Raw genomic sequence first — 14,419 nt, 5'->3', positions numbered from 1 at the left:
GTGTGTGTGCCGGTTTGGACCGACACGTGGAGCCCCCAGTGTGGGCTGTGGAGGGTGGGTCTTGGCCTGGGGACTCTTGGGCACAGGAGGGTGGGGGCGCAGATGGGGCATCTGTGCTGCTGTCCCCGAGGGAGGCACACGGTGCTGGGGCTGGGGGGGCGCCCGGCCTGCCTGCTGCCGCCCGGCTCCTGCAGTGCGTTTCCAGCGGGCCTCAGCCCTTCCTTTGTGTGCGTTCGCAGGCGCTTGGAACCAAACCCTGGTTTGAGGAGCACTCCCGGGCCGTGGAGCTGGAGGGGCTGGCGGCCTGCGAGGGCGCCTACTCCCACAAGTACAGCACGCTCAGCCCGATCGGCAGCGGGGCCTTTGGCTCCGTGTGGACGGCGGTGGACAAGGAGGCCAACAAGGAGGTACCGGGCGCCGCAGCCGCCCCTTGGCGTCCGACTCCTGGGGTCTCCAGGCACTTGCGGAGTTTAGCAAAGCTGCGCGCTGGGCGGCAGCTCCCGTATCTGCATCAAAGTTGGGTTTAGCACAAATCCTCGGGGGGCCTTTGGATTTCCTTGCCCTGCTGGTGCCTGACGGGCGGGCGTGTCTCCTCCGTTGCTTGCTTCTCACGGCCTCTCTCTTCCTTCCCCACTGTCCCCTTGGTGAGGGCCTGCCGCGTGTGTTGAGTGACAGGTATGCGCCCACCCTGTGTCTCCTGCTGTGGCTCCAGCGGCTCCTTTGTTTCTTGAAGGATACCTTCTGTCTGACCATGTTTCGCTTCCTTTGTAGCTCACTGATTTTTGTGTTTTGAAGCCTGATTCGTGGGTTCCGTCGGTTTTCAGTGACCAGCAGCTGTTGAGATGATCACGCCTGGTTCCCTTTATTACCCTAAGAAGTGACAGCCATGGTCTGCCCCCTTCCGTAGACCTGCCCTCGACGGCTTTCTCATAGTCTCTTAGGCAGTGGTGGGTTTGGTTTGCTCACGTTTTTATGTGGGAATTTTTTCCCACTTACATTCATACGAGAGTGTTTCTCTTTCTGCCGGTTGCGTGGGGCCTGCAGAGCTGGGGACGGTGGTGGTGGCCATGCCCGTGCTGTCGCACCTGCGGGCGTTTCCATGGCGACGTCCCGTCCCTTGGCGCTCCTCACTCTTCTCTTTGCTCGACTTGCCAGAGAATTGTCTGTTGTCTTCATCAGATGTTTTTATTTTCTTTAAGTGTCTTTTCTTGTACTTTCTATGAGTTTATTTTGCTGTGTTTCTGCCTCACTGGATAGAATTTTTTTGCAGCAGCACGTGGAGGTTCCGAGGCCAGGGATGCAACCCCAGCCACAGGAGTGACAATGTCAGGTCCTTATCCGCTAAGCAACCAGGGAACTCCCTGGATTGAATTTTCTTTTTAATGTTTTATTTATTTATTTATTTTTTTGTCTTTTTGCTATTTCTTGGGCCGCTCCCGCGGCATATGGAGGTTCCCAGGCTAGGGGTCCAATCGGAGCTGTAGCCACTGGCCTACGCCAGAGCCCACAGCAACGCAGGATCCGAGCCATGTCTGCAACCTACGCCACAGCTCATGGCAACGCCGGATTGTTAACCCACTGAGCAAGGGCAGGGATCGAACTGGCAACCTCATGGTTCCTCGTCGGATTCGTTAACCACTGCGCCACGACGGGAACTCCTGGATTGAATTTTTTAAGCTGTTACTTAACAGTAAGAGTTGTGGTCCCTTCTAGAGGCATAAACACGCTGCCGTGGGAGTCACGTGTTTCTCCGTGGTCTTAACGCTCAGGTTTCTGTGGTCGCCTTTCTCTGAGGCACATCTTCTCATTTTTGGTTTGGATCAGGAGTTCCGTGGGCTCTGTAGGTTTCTTTAGACTCTGTGCCCAGGGAGGAAGAAGAGTCCCAGAGTTCTTCTCTTGGTTTAAGAAGGAGCCACATGCGTGATTTTTGCCTTTCAGAAAACGGAGGTGTCAGTTTAAGTATTGTCAGGCCAACACGCCACTACGTGAAGCATCCAGTCAGAAAGTGTTCGGGTCTTCTCGGGACAGAGCACGGGTTGGTTTGGGGCTGTCGCCGTTCTAAAAATACCGGTTCTTCTGATCTGTGAACACGGGACATCTATTTTTTGTTTAGATCTTCAGTGATTTTTCAACAGTGTTTTACAGCCTTTGGTGTGCAGGTCTTTTGTCAGACCTGCGTGTTTGCTTGTTTGTTGTCTGTGCCTGCGGCCTGTGGACTTTCCCAGGGCAAGAGTGAACCCACGACCTGAGCCACTGCAGTGAAACTCCAGCCTTAACTCGCGGGAGAGCCCCTCTGCTGTTTTCCTAGTTTCTTCTCTCTCCTGTGTTTGTGTTTCCTTTGCTGAGTGTCTCTGTTACTGGTTTAGGAAAAGGATGCAGGGGCGTTTTGCTTAGAACCCGCCCATGCATCTGCTGTGTTTCCCCCCCCCCCTTAGTGGTGATGTGCCTTTTGCCTTCCAGGACTTGAGACACCATGTCTGTTGTCATCTCCCATTATTTTGAAGTGAATTTTGCTGCCAGCAGTCTGATTTTTTCTTTCTTTTTGAATCTTTGGAATTCAGGAATTTCAGGATTTCTCTGTGTGTGTGCGTCTTTCTTTTTCGTTTTTGGCTGTCCTACATCATGTTATGTTCCTGGGCCAGGAATCAGATCTGAGCCGCTTTTGCGACCTACCCCGCAGCAGTGGCAATGCTGGATCCTTCACCCGCTGTGCCAGGCCAGGGATCAAACCTGTCTCAGTGCCGCAGAGATGCCCCAAATCCCGTGTGCCACAGTGGGAGCTCCGCGTGTGTGTGTGTTCTTTGTTCTTGCTCGACACTTGGCGAGACTTGCTCTGGATGCTGAGAGCTTTCTTTGCCGTGAGAGGACTCCCTCCTGCAGAGCTGCTCGTGCTCTCCCAGGCAGCGCGGCTCGGGTGTGTGCGGAGCTCTGCCTGACCCGGCCACCCTTCCCGCCAGGGTGCCCCGTGCTGGGTTTCTCGGCCTCCGCCCCCCATCGTGCTTCCCTCACCTCTTTTGCTGCTCTGACCTGTCACGTGGTGGCGACCCTCCCCTCGGAACAGCTGCCGTGCCTGTCCTCTCGTTGCCCCGTGTGTGCCGGCACCCACACGCCACCTTTGTCCTTGACGTGGCGGGAGCTCTTGTGGGTCTTCCTGCTTCTGCTGTCGCCGCCCCTGCCCGCGGGCTGTGTCCAGGCCCTTCCCGCATCTTCGCTCTGCCTCCCCCCCCCCCCCCCCCCCCGCGAAGTCGCCTCCTCCCCCCCTCCCCCTCTCCGCCTCACTTTCCTGCCGCGGTGCAGTCCGTGGATGTCCGTCCCTGTGGCTGTCTGTCTGTCCCCATGGATGTCTGTCTGTCCCGTGGGTATCTGTCTCCCCGTGGCTGTCTGTCTGTCCCCGTGGGTGTCTGTCTGTCCCGTTGGATATCTGTCTCCCCGTGGCTGTCTGTCTGTCTCCCGTGGGTGTCTGTGTCCCCGTGGGTGTCTGTCTGTCCCCGTGGGTGTCTGTCTGTCCCGTTGGACATCTGTCTCCCCGTGGCTGTCTGTCTGTCTCCCGTGGGTGTCTGTCTGTCCCCGTGGGTGTCTGTCTCCCGTGGATGTCTGTCTGTCTCCCGTGGGTGTCTGTGTCCCCGTGGGTGTCTGTCTGTCCCCGTGGGTGTCTGTCTCCCGTGGGTGTCTGTGTCCCCGTGGGTGTCTGTCCCCGTGGGTGTCTGTCTCCCGTGGATGTCTGTCTGTCTCCCGTGGGTGTCTGTCTCCCGTGGGTGTCTGTCTGTCCCTGTGGGTGTCTGTCCCCGTGGGTGTCTATCTGTCCCCGTGGGTGTCTGTCTGTCCCGTGGATGTCTGTCTGTCCCCGTGGATGTCTATCTGTCCTGTGGGTGTCTGTCTGTCCCCGTGGATGTCTGTCTCCCCGTGGCTGGCTGTCTCCCCGTGGCTGTCTGTCTTTCCCCGTGCGTGCCTGTCTCTGCAGGTGCTGAGCTCCCTGAGGGCGGGGGTGGGCGTCTCCTTTTGACCTGCGGTCAGTGCGCTCACCTTGCAGCAGGTGTTCCACTGAGGGCCACGGTGGTCGTTCCGTGGCTCAGAGTGTTTTCCTCCGTTGATGGTCTTTTCCACGCCACCCTCCAGATGAGTGTCTTGAACTGTACTAATAGCATTTTTCCTGTATTTATCTTGTGTCCACCGATCTTGCTGAATTCTCTGATTAGTTCTCAGAATCAGCACAAGTGACAGGTTTGATTTATTTTTTCTAGTTCTCAGGCGTCTTGTTTCATTTTGCAGCCAGGACGTCCCGTAAGGGGGTGGCACAAGCTGTTCTGGGGAGCCCCTGTCTTTCCGGCGGCTCCGTCTGTCCCCTCCATCCTTCGGCCCACGTTACGGATCGGGCGGGTCTGCTCGGCCTCCCGGTCGGCTGCTGACGAGCCTCTGGTTCCACATGCTGCGGGCTGCTCTCGGGGGCGCAGCGGGGGCGGGGCTCGTGCGGAGGCTCCGGCGGCCACTGTCCACCAGCAGGGAGCAGCGGGCTGCTCCGGGGCGGGGGCGGGGGCGGCGCGTGGCTGCCGTCGTGTCCGCTCTGTCTTCCTTGTAGGTGGTGGTGAAGTTTATCAAGAAGGAGAAGGTGCTGGAGGACGGCTGGGTTGAGGACCCCACGCTGGGGAGAGTGACCTTGGAGATTGCCATCCTGTCCCGGCTGCAGCACGCCAGCATCATCAGGGTGGGGCCGCTGTCGCCAGGGATCCCAAGCGGCTGGCCTCGGGGGTGGCTCGGCGGACGGGACCCACTTCTGTCTCTTTGCAGGTACTGGATGTGTTTGAAAACCAGGGGTTCTTCCAGCTGGTGATGGAGAAGCACGGCTCCGGCCTGGACCTCTTTGCCTTCATCGACCGCCACCCCAACCTTGATGAGCCCCTGGCCAGCCACGTCTTCCGGCAGGTGGGGGCGGGCGCGGCTGGGCGGGTGCGGGCCGGGCGGCTGCAAGGGTTGGGGGCACGCACACTGTTCTCTGCGAGCTGCGCCTGGCCTCAGCTTTGGGATGTATCGCGCAAGAAGTGTATTTTGAGAAGAGAATTCCGTGGTTGAAGTTGGGAAGGAAGAATAGGCCAGAACCCTCCTGGAGTGACTGGGGTCGTGTGTTTGATGATTCAGATTTGTTTATATCCAGACAGCAGCCACACTCATCTGAAAAATGCACCAGCAAAGCTATCAGACTGGACGTTTGCCCTGAATCCTTGTCCAGCTCCGGGAAATCATTGCTCATTTGTCCATAGAGGTTATTGTGAGGTGGTTAGAGCTAAGTCAGAGAATGCCTCTGAGGCCCTGGTGCCTTGCACACAAGTCCTGCACATAGTAGGTGCTTAGTAAATGGTGGCTGTTCAGTTGATCCATCAGCAGAGAGCCAGAGTCTGGCAGTCTTGCTTTACAGTAAGTGCTGGGCTTGGTCTCTCGTGCCCATCTGTGTACTGACCTCAGAGCGTCTGCCTTGTTTGGAGTGGGTGGGTGAGTGATCAGCAAGACAGAAGACGGGCCCGTGAGAGAGAGGAGCTGGGTGGTGGGGTTGGGGCAGAGATGGGTTCTTGTTTTAGTTTTAAGAATATGGTAATTCCATTCTAGACTGTTCCTACTTCGCTAGAAAAAAAGTGGAGCACTGCCTGGAGGGGGGAGGGCGGCTGGGAGAGGGGGGGACCTGGCGCCTGGGGGAGGAGGGGGACCTGGGAGAGGGGGCACCTGGGGGGGGGCCTGGGGGGCACCTGGGAGAGGAGGGTGTGCCCAGGAGAGGAGGGGCGCCTGGGGGAGGAGGGGGTCCCTGGGGCTGGGGGGGTGCCTGGGGGGGGCAGTGTGAGAGGAACTCACAGATTTGCTCTTTGTGTCCTGGAGCTGCCTTGACCTCATGACAGCTTCCGTGAATCCACGCTCCTTCCTCAGCTGGGCGCGCACGCAGGTTAATGGGTTTCTGAAAGTAAATTTCTGAGGCACCTGCTTGTAATTTTGGTTCGGCGTCAATCTGCCGAGTGTCACCTGTCTCCCTCTTCCTGCGTCGGAAGATCAGAGACGCATCTGCTTTACTTCGTGGCAAAGATTTGTTTCTGAAATCTTCATGACGAACAGAGTGTCCGTGTGGCGCAAGCTTAGGAGCCACTTATTGAAAGCTGCCACCTGGCTGCTCGTGCCAGGGCTGCCGCTGTGCCAGGGCTGCCGTGGCGTTCAGTACTTCCCAAGCTTGTGAGAAGCAGGCCCTTGGTCAGTTTTTGAACACAGTACATGTTGTCAATAAATAGGGGGTCACAACCTCCTGGAGCTCTGTCGTCACGCAGCAGGTGTCTGCGCGGTGCCAGGTGCCGGCTCCAGGTGCGTGCCGCTGGGGCCCCGCGTTCTGCAGGAGAAGCAGCTCCTGCTCCCGTTCAGGCTCTTCACCTCCTTGTAGTTAATAAGCTCAGAGAAACGTCCCATGTTCAGATTCACGTGCGGTTTCCGTTTCTGGACCGGAGCCTGACACATACGTGTGCGTGTGTGTGAATGAGCACATGCATGCACGTGTGTGTGCATGCCTGTGTGCACATGTGCACACACGCATGCGTGTGTCCACATAAATGCAGGCGTGTGTGTTTGCATGTATGTATGCAGCAAACTGCATTTACTTAACTTTATTAATTCAGCCTGGTTTATCTGCCATTAACTCTGGCTTCTGCCTCAGAGATACTCATCTGTAAATATCACATTGTCTCTCAGGGGGCTCATGTTGTATCTCAGCAGTAATAAACCCGACTAGTATCCATGAGGACACGGGTTCCGTCCTGGCCTCGCTCCGTGGGTTAAGGATCCGGCGTTGCCATGAGCTGAGACGCAGATTGCAGACGCGGCTTGGGTCCCGCGTGGCTGTGGCTGTGGTGGAGGCCGGCAGCTGCAGCTCTGATTCGACCTCTAGCCTGGGAACCTCCATATGCTGCAGGTGCAGCCCTTACCAAAAAAGGTGTCTCTATGTCCACGAGACCACGCTGTTGATTGGTACAGCTGGTGTCCGGGTCACGAATGAGGTCGGAAATTTGACTGACCTTCCTCAGATTCGGCTCAGCAGCCCCTTCTGTTGATCCCTGTCGCCCCCACGTGCAGGCAGGTGGCGGACGGCCCGGTAACGCTGCCCTTTCGTGCGCCCTTTTCGTTAGTGGAGACTCAAGGCTTAAAAGTCTCTCGTTGGGGTTCTGGCTGCGAAACTGACCGCAGTGGCGTGGGTCGCTGCGGAGGTGTGGGTTCGATCCCTGGCCTGGTGTGGTGCGTCGAAGGACCTGGCGTGGCTGTGGCGTAGGTCACGGAGGCGGCTTGGGTCTGGCGTGGCTGTGGCTGTGGCGTCGGCCGGCGGCTGCAGTGCCAACCTGAGCCCTAGCCTGGGAGCCTGTGTGTGCCACAGGGGCCGCTGTGAAAGGGAAAAGAAAAAGGCAAGATAACCTCCTGGTTCCAGCTGGTGTCGGCAGTGGGGTACCTGCACGCCAAGAGCATCGTCCATCGGGACATCAAGGACGAGAACGTGGTCATCGCCGAGGACTTCTCCGTGAAGCTCATCGACTTCGGCTCGGCGGCCTACGTGGAGAGCGGCAGGCTCTTCTACACCTTCTGCGGAACCATTGAGTACTGCGCCCCCGAGGTTCTCATGGGCAATCCGTGCGTATCACACGGGGCTGGGCCGCTCGCTCGACTTCCGGGGACCCTGCGGCCGCTTGGGGTGGTGGTGGAAACATGGTTTCAGCTGGCGCCGCTTTGGGGGTCAAGCATGTCTCGGGAACCAAGTGGCCGGGCGGGCAGGCAAAGAGGGGTTGGGCAGGGCGCGGGCGCTGGATGCGGGCATCCATGTACTGTTTTTTCGACTTTTACGCTTGGAGTTTTATGTAGGTGAAAGGTAAGAGAATGAAAAAGAAACAGCAGCAAAAGTTAAGAGATAAAAAGGATCCCGAAACGGGGGACTCATCAGGTGAACGAAGAGGGTTTTCTTGGCGTTGGTTCGTTTATGTTGATGGCAGAGCGGGTGCCCCGTTCTGGCAGGATGTTGCTGGGCTGTGGCCGCGCCAGAAGCAAGCAGTAGAAAACTCCCCAGGCAGAGGGTCTGCGCTGGAGGTGCTGTCGCTGACTCGCCTGGCTCTGTGTCGGCCCAGGGCCTGTGCTCTTGCTGAGAGGGGAGCGGGCTCCCGGTTGGGGGCCAAGTTTGCATCTCAGGGACCTGGCGAGCGGAGGGGGCTTACGCAGAAACTGCACCGTGTGGCCGCTACGCACGTGTGCCTGCCTGTCTCGGGCGCATGTCAGCAGCGTGTCTTCACACATGTGCAGCGGAGGGCACCTCCGGTCAGGTCCGGAGAGTGGGTGGAGGTGTGGTCAGGACGGGTCCACGGGGCCTGTGCTCAGAGGGACCGACGGCCAAGCATCGTGTGGGCCTGCGCTGCCTGGCGCCGTGACCCTGTGTGCCATGCGCTCTGGTCCTGTTCTCGTGGCATTTAAACCCCGCAGCCTGAGTCTGGAGCATTCGCTCGAGGCCCCTGCAGTGTCCGTGCTTTGCCTCAGGCTCCGGGAAACCCCTCGGCCTGGGAGGAAGAAGCAACCGGGGCCTGGACCACAGCAGCCGCTTCAGCCACACTTGGCTTCAGAGGCAGGAAGCGGGGGCGCAGGGGCGCGCGTGGCGTCCCCCTGCCCGCTCCCTTCTCTGCACCGGGTGGCCCTGTGGGCAGAGCGAGTGGTGGTCTCCCTCCTCCTTGCAGATACCGGGGCCCGGAGCTGGAGATGTGGTCGCTGGGAGTGACGCTGTACACACTGATCTTTGAGGAGAACCCCTTCTGCGAGCTGGAGGAGACCGTGGAGGCCGTGATCAGCCCCCCGCACCCGGTGTCGGATGGTGAGCTGGGGCGGCGGGGCTTGGAGCGAGATGCCAGCCCTCCCGGCCGTCCGGGTCAGGCTCTGGTCTGAGCAAGACGGCGATCTAAATACGACCTTAAAACGTCACAGCTGTTTTTAGGGGCGTTTGCTCAGAGGCGTAGACAGGAGCAGCCTCTGGCCGTGGCCGTGACTGTGCGGTCACCTGGCGGTGGGTCAAGGATGGACTTGACCCCCAGCCGCTCATTTGGAACCTGGGGATTCTTGTCCCACCGTGAGCTCCCGTGAGCCGGCTCCTTTCAGGGCCACGAGTGGCGGTTTGCATCTGAAGTGAGGGGACTGGAGGGGCCCCTGCTGGAGGAGGTCCGGGGGGCCGGCAAGGGCTGGGTGCGCGTGGGCCGCGGGGTTCTGGGGACTCCTTTCGCCACATGCCCTGATTCGGGTAGTTGTTTACCGTCACGGGTGTTGAGGAGCTGCGTGTCCTCGGACGGCACGTCTGTGCCCTGGGTTCTTGGTCTGCTTGGGCTGCACGACAGGACACCGCAGACACACCGTTCTCACGGTCTGGAGGCTGCAGGTCCGGGATCGGGATCCTGGTGGGGGCCGTCTCCCGTCTGGCGGACGCCGCCTTTTCCTGCGTCCTAACCTGGCAGAGAGGGAGCGAGCTCGCCGTGCCTCTTCCCACAGGGCGCAGATGCCGGCCCGGGGCCCCGCCCTTGGCACCTCTTGGAACCCTCCTGACCTCCCCAACCCCCACCTCCTAATATCATCACACTGGGGGCTTCAACTCCTGCATTTTGGGGGCACAGTTTCGTCTAGAGCAGCCTAGATGTGTAGGGCTTTCTAACGTTCTGGATTCCTGTGATACCATGGCTCTTGCAGCTGTTCCGCCCACAGAGGCCGTTCCGCCCACAGAGGCCGTCCGGCCCGAGGAGCTGTCCTGCACACTCTCTCACTAGGCTCTTAGGACACTCACTTGGGACAATGGCCCTGGTTGAGGTGCCACCCACGCTGATAAAGAAACGGGACCCGAATCTGGACTCGAGGTTGGGGGCCCTGCTCAGAGCTCATGCTCCTTCCTCTGGTGACCGACTCGGCTGCTGGCCGCCCCCTTCTGCGGTGTCACCCCTTGTCCCAGAGCCCCTCAGAGCAGGCCTGGGGTGGGAGGCAGACTCGCACTCGGTGTAGTGAGTGACCTGGGGTCTTGAGCGCCAAGCGTTCATTTCAGGAGCAGCGGGCACCTCCCGCAGCCCTTCCTGAAGCGTGGCTAGGGCCCCGCGTTCTAGAACCCCCGAGTGCTCGTTAGAAACGGGGCTCCAGGGCCACCCCATTCAGTCACAGGCGCTCGTGGGGCAGACCAGCACCTGCAGGTTTGAAACGCACTGCACCTGCCCGAGGCCAGGACCCACCGGCAGCTTCCTGGTCACACACCTGGGGTGGCCTTTCTGTCCCCAGATCTCATGAACCTCATTTCCGGGCTGCTACAGCCTATCCCCGAGCAGCGCACCACCTTGGAGAAGCTGGCGGCTGACCCCTGGGTGACGCAGCCCGTGAACCTGGCTGACTACACCTGGGAGGAGGTGTGTCGAGTGAACAAGCCAGGTGAGGGCCCAGGTGGTTCCCCAGGTGGCGTCTGGGGTCCAGGGACAGGGGAGGGCGAGGTCCCCTCCTCTGTGCCTTCTGGACATGGATGTCAGGGCCCAAGCTGCCTTGTCGCCTGTGAAACAAACTCCAGAGGCCCCTGCCCACCGTGGAGGCCTCAGAAAGCGGCTGAAGGCCCACGGGAGCTGGGGGCAAGGGGCCGAGGAAGGGACTGGGGGTGGCCGGAGGGTTGGGGAAGTGCCGCTGGCCGTGGCTGAGTGGCTGGAGGGGTAGGGAGGCCACAGACGAGGAGTGTGAGGCTCTGGGGGACCCGGGGGTCCTGGCTGGGGCCCGGGCCCTGCCACTCAGAGCGGGCGGACGAAGCTGGAGTGGGCTCTGGGCGCAGTGCCACACCCCCCAGCACGGCAGCGGGACCTGGATCTAGAAATGGCCAGCTGGGGTCCCCAGGCCCCTCCTGGGAATTCCTCCAGAGGGGGCATGGTGTCGAGAACCCTGCTGCCGGCCTGCTGCATAGCTTGGTCTTCTTTGTTTAGAGAGCAGCATTTTGTCCACCGCCAGTCTGGAGACAGAGGGCCGGAGCCCCAGTGCAGTGGCCGGGGCCCCGGAGCTGCCCGGGGCCGCGTGCGCCAGGGCTGGCCCCTGACTGCTGCCCAGCCCGGCTTCCTGCTCTTCACTCGGAAGCTTCCATTCTGAGAATAGATCCTCCAGAATTGGCTCCGTTCACCTTCTGAAAACTCATTCGATATGCAAGCTTGATCAATGTCAGACCAAAAGCCAGTGATACTCTGTTATTTTAGGTTCGTAAAATAGGCTTGGAATCCATTTTTCTCATGACCTCGAAAAAACATTCTGGCGCTCAACTGAGTTTTGTCCTGTTCAAGTGCTTTTAACTTAGGAACTTACTTCTAAAGGGCACGTTCTTTTTATACACGTGTCTGTGTTTTTTTCCCTTTGAGTTGGCGGCTGCTCGTCTGCTCTGTGGACCCTGTAGAACTGGGTAGCCAGTGACCAGAGCATCTCGTTAATTTATTTCCTGATCGTTTTCCAAATTAAAGCAATTCTGTTAGTAAACAATTACCCGACGTGGGCCATAGAATTCTTCTGCAGTGTCAGTCTGGGAAGCATTTCATTTCTTTATTTTCTGTTTGTGCATCTCCACTTGCCACGCTGGCGTGAGCTTCAGCCTTGGTCAGCTTGGGGGTCCCTCCTATGGGTGGGCCCAGGGCTCGCAGCTTGCTCCGTCTAAGGAGACCGGAGGCTGTGGTGTTTCAGGCATTTGCCTTCTCCTTGTGTGCACAGGTGGCCGGCCCACCACCTGTCTGGGCTCTGGTGCTGCCCACGACACCCTCCCAGCACCCCTCAGGCAGCCAGCCCACCTCTGGACCGAGTGGGGGGCATCCAGCTTCAGCCTCACCTCCATGACTGGGGGGCGGGGGGGTGTGTGTCCAGCCTCAGCCTCATCTCCATGCCTGGGGTGGGGGTTGGGGAGGGTCTCCAGCTCTATGTCCTTCCCACTCTTGCTCGGGTCCCAGCGCATCTCACACTTTGACGGCTCCTCCCTCTCGGCTCCAGGCCATCCCCTCTGAAACAGCCTGCTAGCGCACGTACATGGAATCCAGCCCTATTTTATATCCGTGTGGGAGGGAGGGAGTGGTTGGCATAAGGAGACACACTCTCCTTTTTGGCCCTGTTCAAATAGCAAGAAGAAAGCAAACCAACCAAGCCCCCTGCCGACAGCACTCTCTGCAAGGCCTCTGCTCTGGAAGGTGCGCGGAGGCCAGGCGCCCCTGCTATGCCCCTGTGCTCAGGTTCTAGCATTCACTTAGGAAGCAGTCCGCCGTCTTGATATCTTAGGATGTTCAGACAAGTTAATATTATTCTCAGCCACTGGGGTACAGGACCTCGGCATCCCCTACCTTTAGGAATTGCAGCCTGAGTCTCCCGGAGACCCCAGAGACTGACGAGGGCCCGCCCTCCATCCATCGGGGATGGTAGGCCAGGGCTTCTAGAAGAGTGTTTTAAGAACAAGTAGTCAGAAGTAACTTGTATTCTTTAGGCCCAAATGAGTTTCCTCATGTTCTGAAAACTTCGAGTAAAAACCCCAAACATTTTTCTTTGTTTTTTGTTTTTTGTTTTTTTGTAGGGCCACACCCGCAGGATATGGAAGTTCTCAGGCTAGGGGTCAAATCGGAGCTGCAATTGTCGGCCTGCACCACATCCACAGCAATGCAGGATCTGAGCTGCATCTGCGACCTACACCACAGCTCACGGCAACGCCGGATCCCCAACCCACTGAGCGAGGCCAGAGATCAAACCCACATTCTCTTAGACACTATTTTGGGTTTGTTTGTGCTTAGCCACGACGGGAACTCCTCTTTGGAGTGTTTATGATGCTTATAACACCTAAGAAGTTACAGAACTTCTTTATTAGACAGATATGCAATGGGCTGAGAACACAACGTCCTGGGGCCCCCAAGAACTATTCCTTTTCAAGAAAAAATAAAACTCCTCTAATACAATGTCAGTAGAAGGTCTAACGCTTTGGGAGTGTTCTTTGCAGAAAGAACCTGCACAGAAAAGCTTTGAGGCTGAGGCCCAGGGATTTTCTTGTCCATGTTGCAGGTGTAAGTCCAGAGAGCAGGGCTTTCCTAGAGGACTGATGGTGCTGTTGACTTTTCAAGTACCCCCAAACCCCAGCCTCTGCTGTTTCTTTGTTTCTTTTTTCTTCTGCTTTTTTTAGGGCTGCATCCACAGCATATGCAAATTCCCAGGCTAGGGGTCGAATTGGAGCTACAGACCTGATTGAAATAAAAAATGTGTTTCTTTGGGGTTTGTTTGGACTGCAGCCCAGGAAACAGGCGCAAGAAGCACTTGAAGGAGTTCCCGCCGTGGCTCGGTGGTAATGAACCTGACTAGGATCCATGAGGATGCGGGTTTGATCCCTGGCCTCATTCAGTGGGTTAAAGAATCTGGTGTTGCTGTGAGCTGGGGTGTAGGTCACAGAGGTAGCTTGGATCCTGTGCTGCTGTGGCTGTGGCATAGCTGGCAGCTGCAGGTCCGGTTTGACCCTTAGCCCAGGAACTTCCAAATGCCACAGGTGCAGCCCTAGAAAGACAACAAAACAAAACAGTAAAAACATGTGAACTGTGTTCTGTCCAGACTGTAACATGAGGGTGACTTTTAAAGGCAAAAACCAGGAGGCCACAGTTAGTTACATAAGTGGTTCATCAGGAATTACAATTGGAGCTGGCAAGCACTGAAGGTGCTTGTTAAATGATTGTTGGGCTCTGAAACTGATGCATAGTTGTAAGGGCAGACCTTGGCCCTAAGGGTTCGGTTGGCGGGGGCTGCAGTAAATAGCCTGGGGGTGTCCTGGGGTCCGATGCAGTTCAGAAAGTTTAAGTTCCACGTGGTGCAGAGTCTCGACTGAGACCAGGTCCTCAACAGCCATCACGCGCCGTTTTGTGTGCTTGGGGTCACGGCTCCGTCTCGTTTCAGTTTGTCATTAAGCGGCATATTGAACATAACCTTCACACGAAATCTTAACCAACTGCATCTGGGACCGACTCCACCTTCCTCAGGCTGCCAGTCCCAGGGAACGGCTCCGGGAGGGACCTCGCTTTCTGGGCTGAAGCTGCTGTGGAATCCGGGCAAGGTCAGAGCTTCATCTCACCTCTAAGAGGAGTTTTAAGTAACAGGAAGCGAAAGTACGTGGAAGGAGCGGGTCGTTTGCTCCGCTGGCCCAGAGCTCCAGAACGTGGGAAATTCGGGCAGCGGAGGCATGAAGCCGAGAACCTGGGGTTCCGGGGCCCGCGGTGTCGGCGGGCAGCAGGCGGCGCCAGGCCCGGGCCAGCCAGCCCAGCGCTGGACACGTGCGGAGGAGGGCGGGCGGAACGCGCCTCCCGGGCACCCGCGCTGCTCAGGGGGAGGGCGGAAGCGGCGGACCGGGAGGGCGGAAGGGGCGGGCCCGAGAAGGCCG

General features: G+C 58.2%; 1 protein-coding gene across 25 annotated transcripts in view; it reads left to right on the top strand.

Moving 5' to 3' along the window:
- PASK (PAS domain containing serine/threonine kinase) overlaps positions 1–14,066 on the top strand; it is a 30,537-nt gene extending 16,471 nt beyond the window's left edge. For 12 of the 25 annotated variants that reach the window (XR_014830326.1, XR_014830325.1, XR_014830322.1 and 9 more), the window contains 7 exons: positions 240–407; positions 4,577–4,702; positions 4,786–4,920; positions 7,442–7,641; positions 8,727–8,860; positions 10,294–10,440; positions 10,974–11,514. Coding sequence is in view for 17 of the 25 variants with exons in the window: in XM_021075710.2 (XP_020931369.2) it covers positions 240–407; positions 4,577–4,702; positions 4,786–4,920; positions 7,442–7,641; positions 8,727–8,860; positions 10,294–10,440; positions 10,974–11,083 (1,020 nt within the window). In the remaining 8 variants the exon portion in view is untranslated. Of the gene's footprint in view, positions 1–239; positions 408–1,464; positions 1,970–4,576; positions 4,703–4,785; positions 4,921–7,390; positions 7,642–7,749; positions 8,861–10,293; positions 10,441–10,973; positions 11,515–13,938 lie in introns of those variants that run through there. The other 13 variants (XM_085000781.1, XM_085000783.1, XM_085000784.1 and 10 more) reach the window with 5 other exon arrangements.
- The last annotated feature ends 353 nt before the right edge of the window (positions 14,067–14,419 follow it).

The sequence above is a fragment of the Sus scrofa genome, chromosome 15, assembly GCF_054392235.1.
Source record: "Sus scrofa isolate SSC_HxYL_T2T_F1_AM1 chromosome 15, Sscrofa_HxYL_maternal_Yorkshire_Landrace_v2.0, whole genome shotgun sequence".
Classification (NCBI taxonomy): Eukaryota; Metazoa; Chordata; class Mammalia; order Artiodactyla; family Suidae; genus Sus; species Sus scrofa.
Note: the sequence above shows the minus strand (reverse complement) of the source record. Positions and strands in the feature narration are given on the sequence as shown.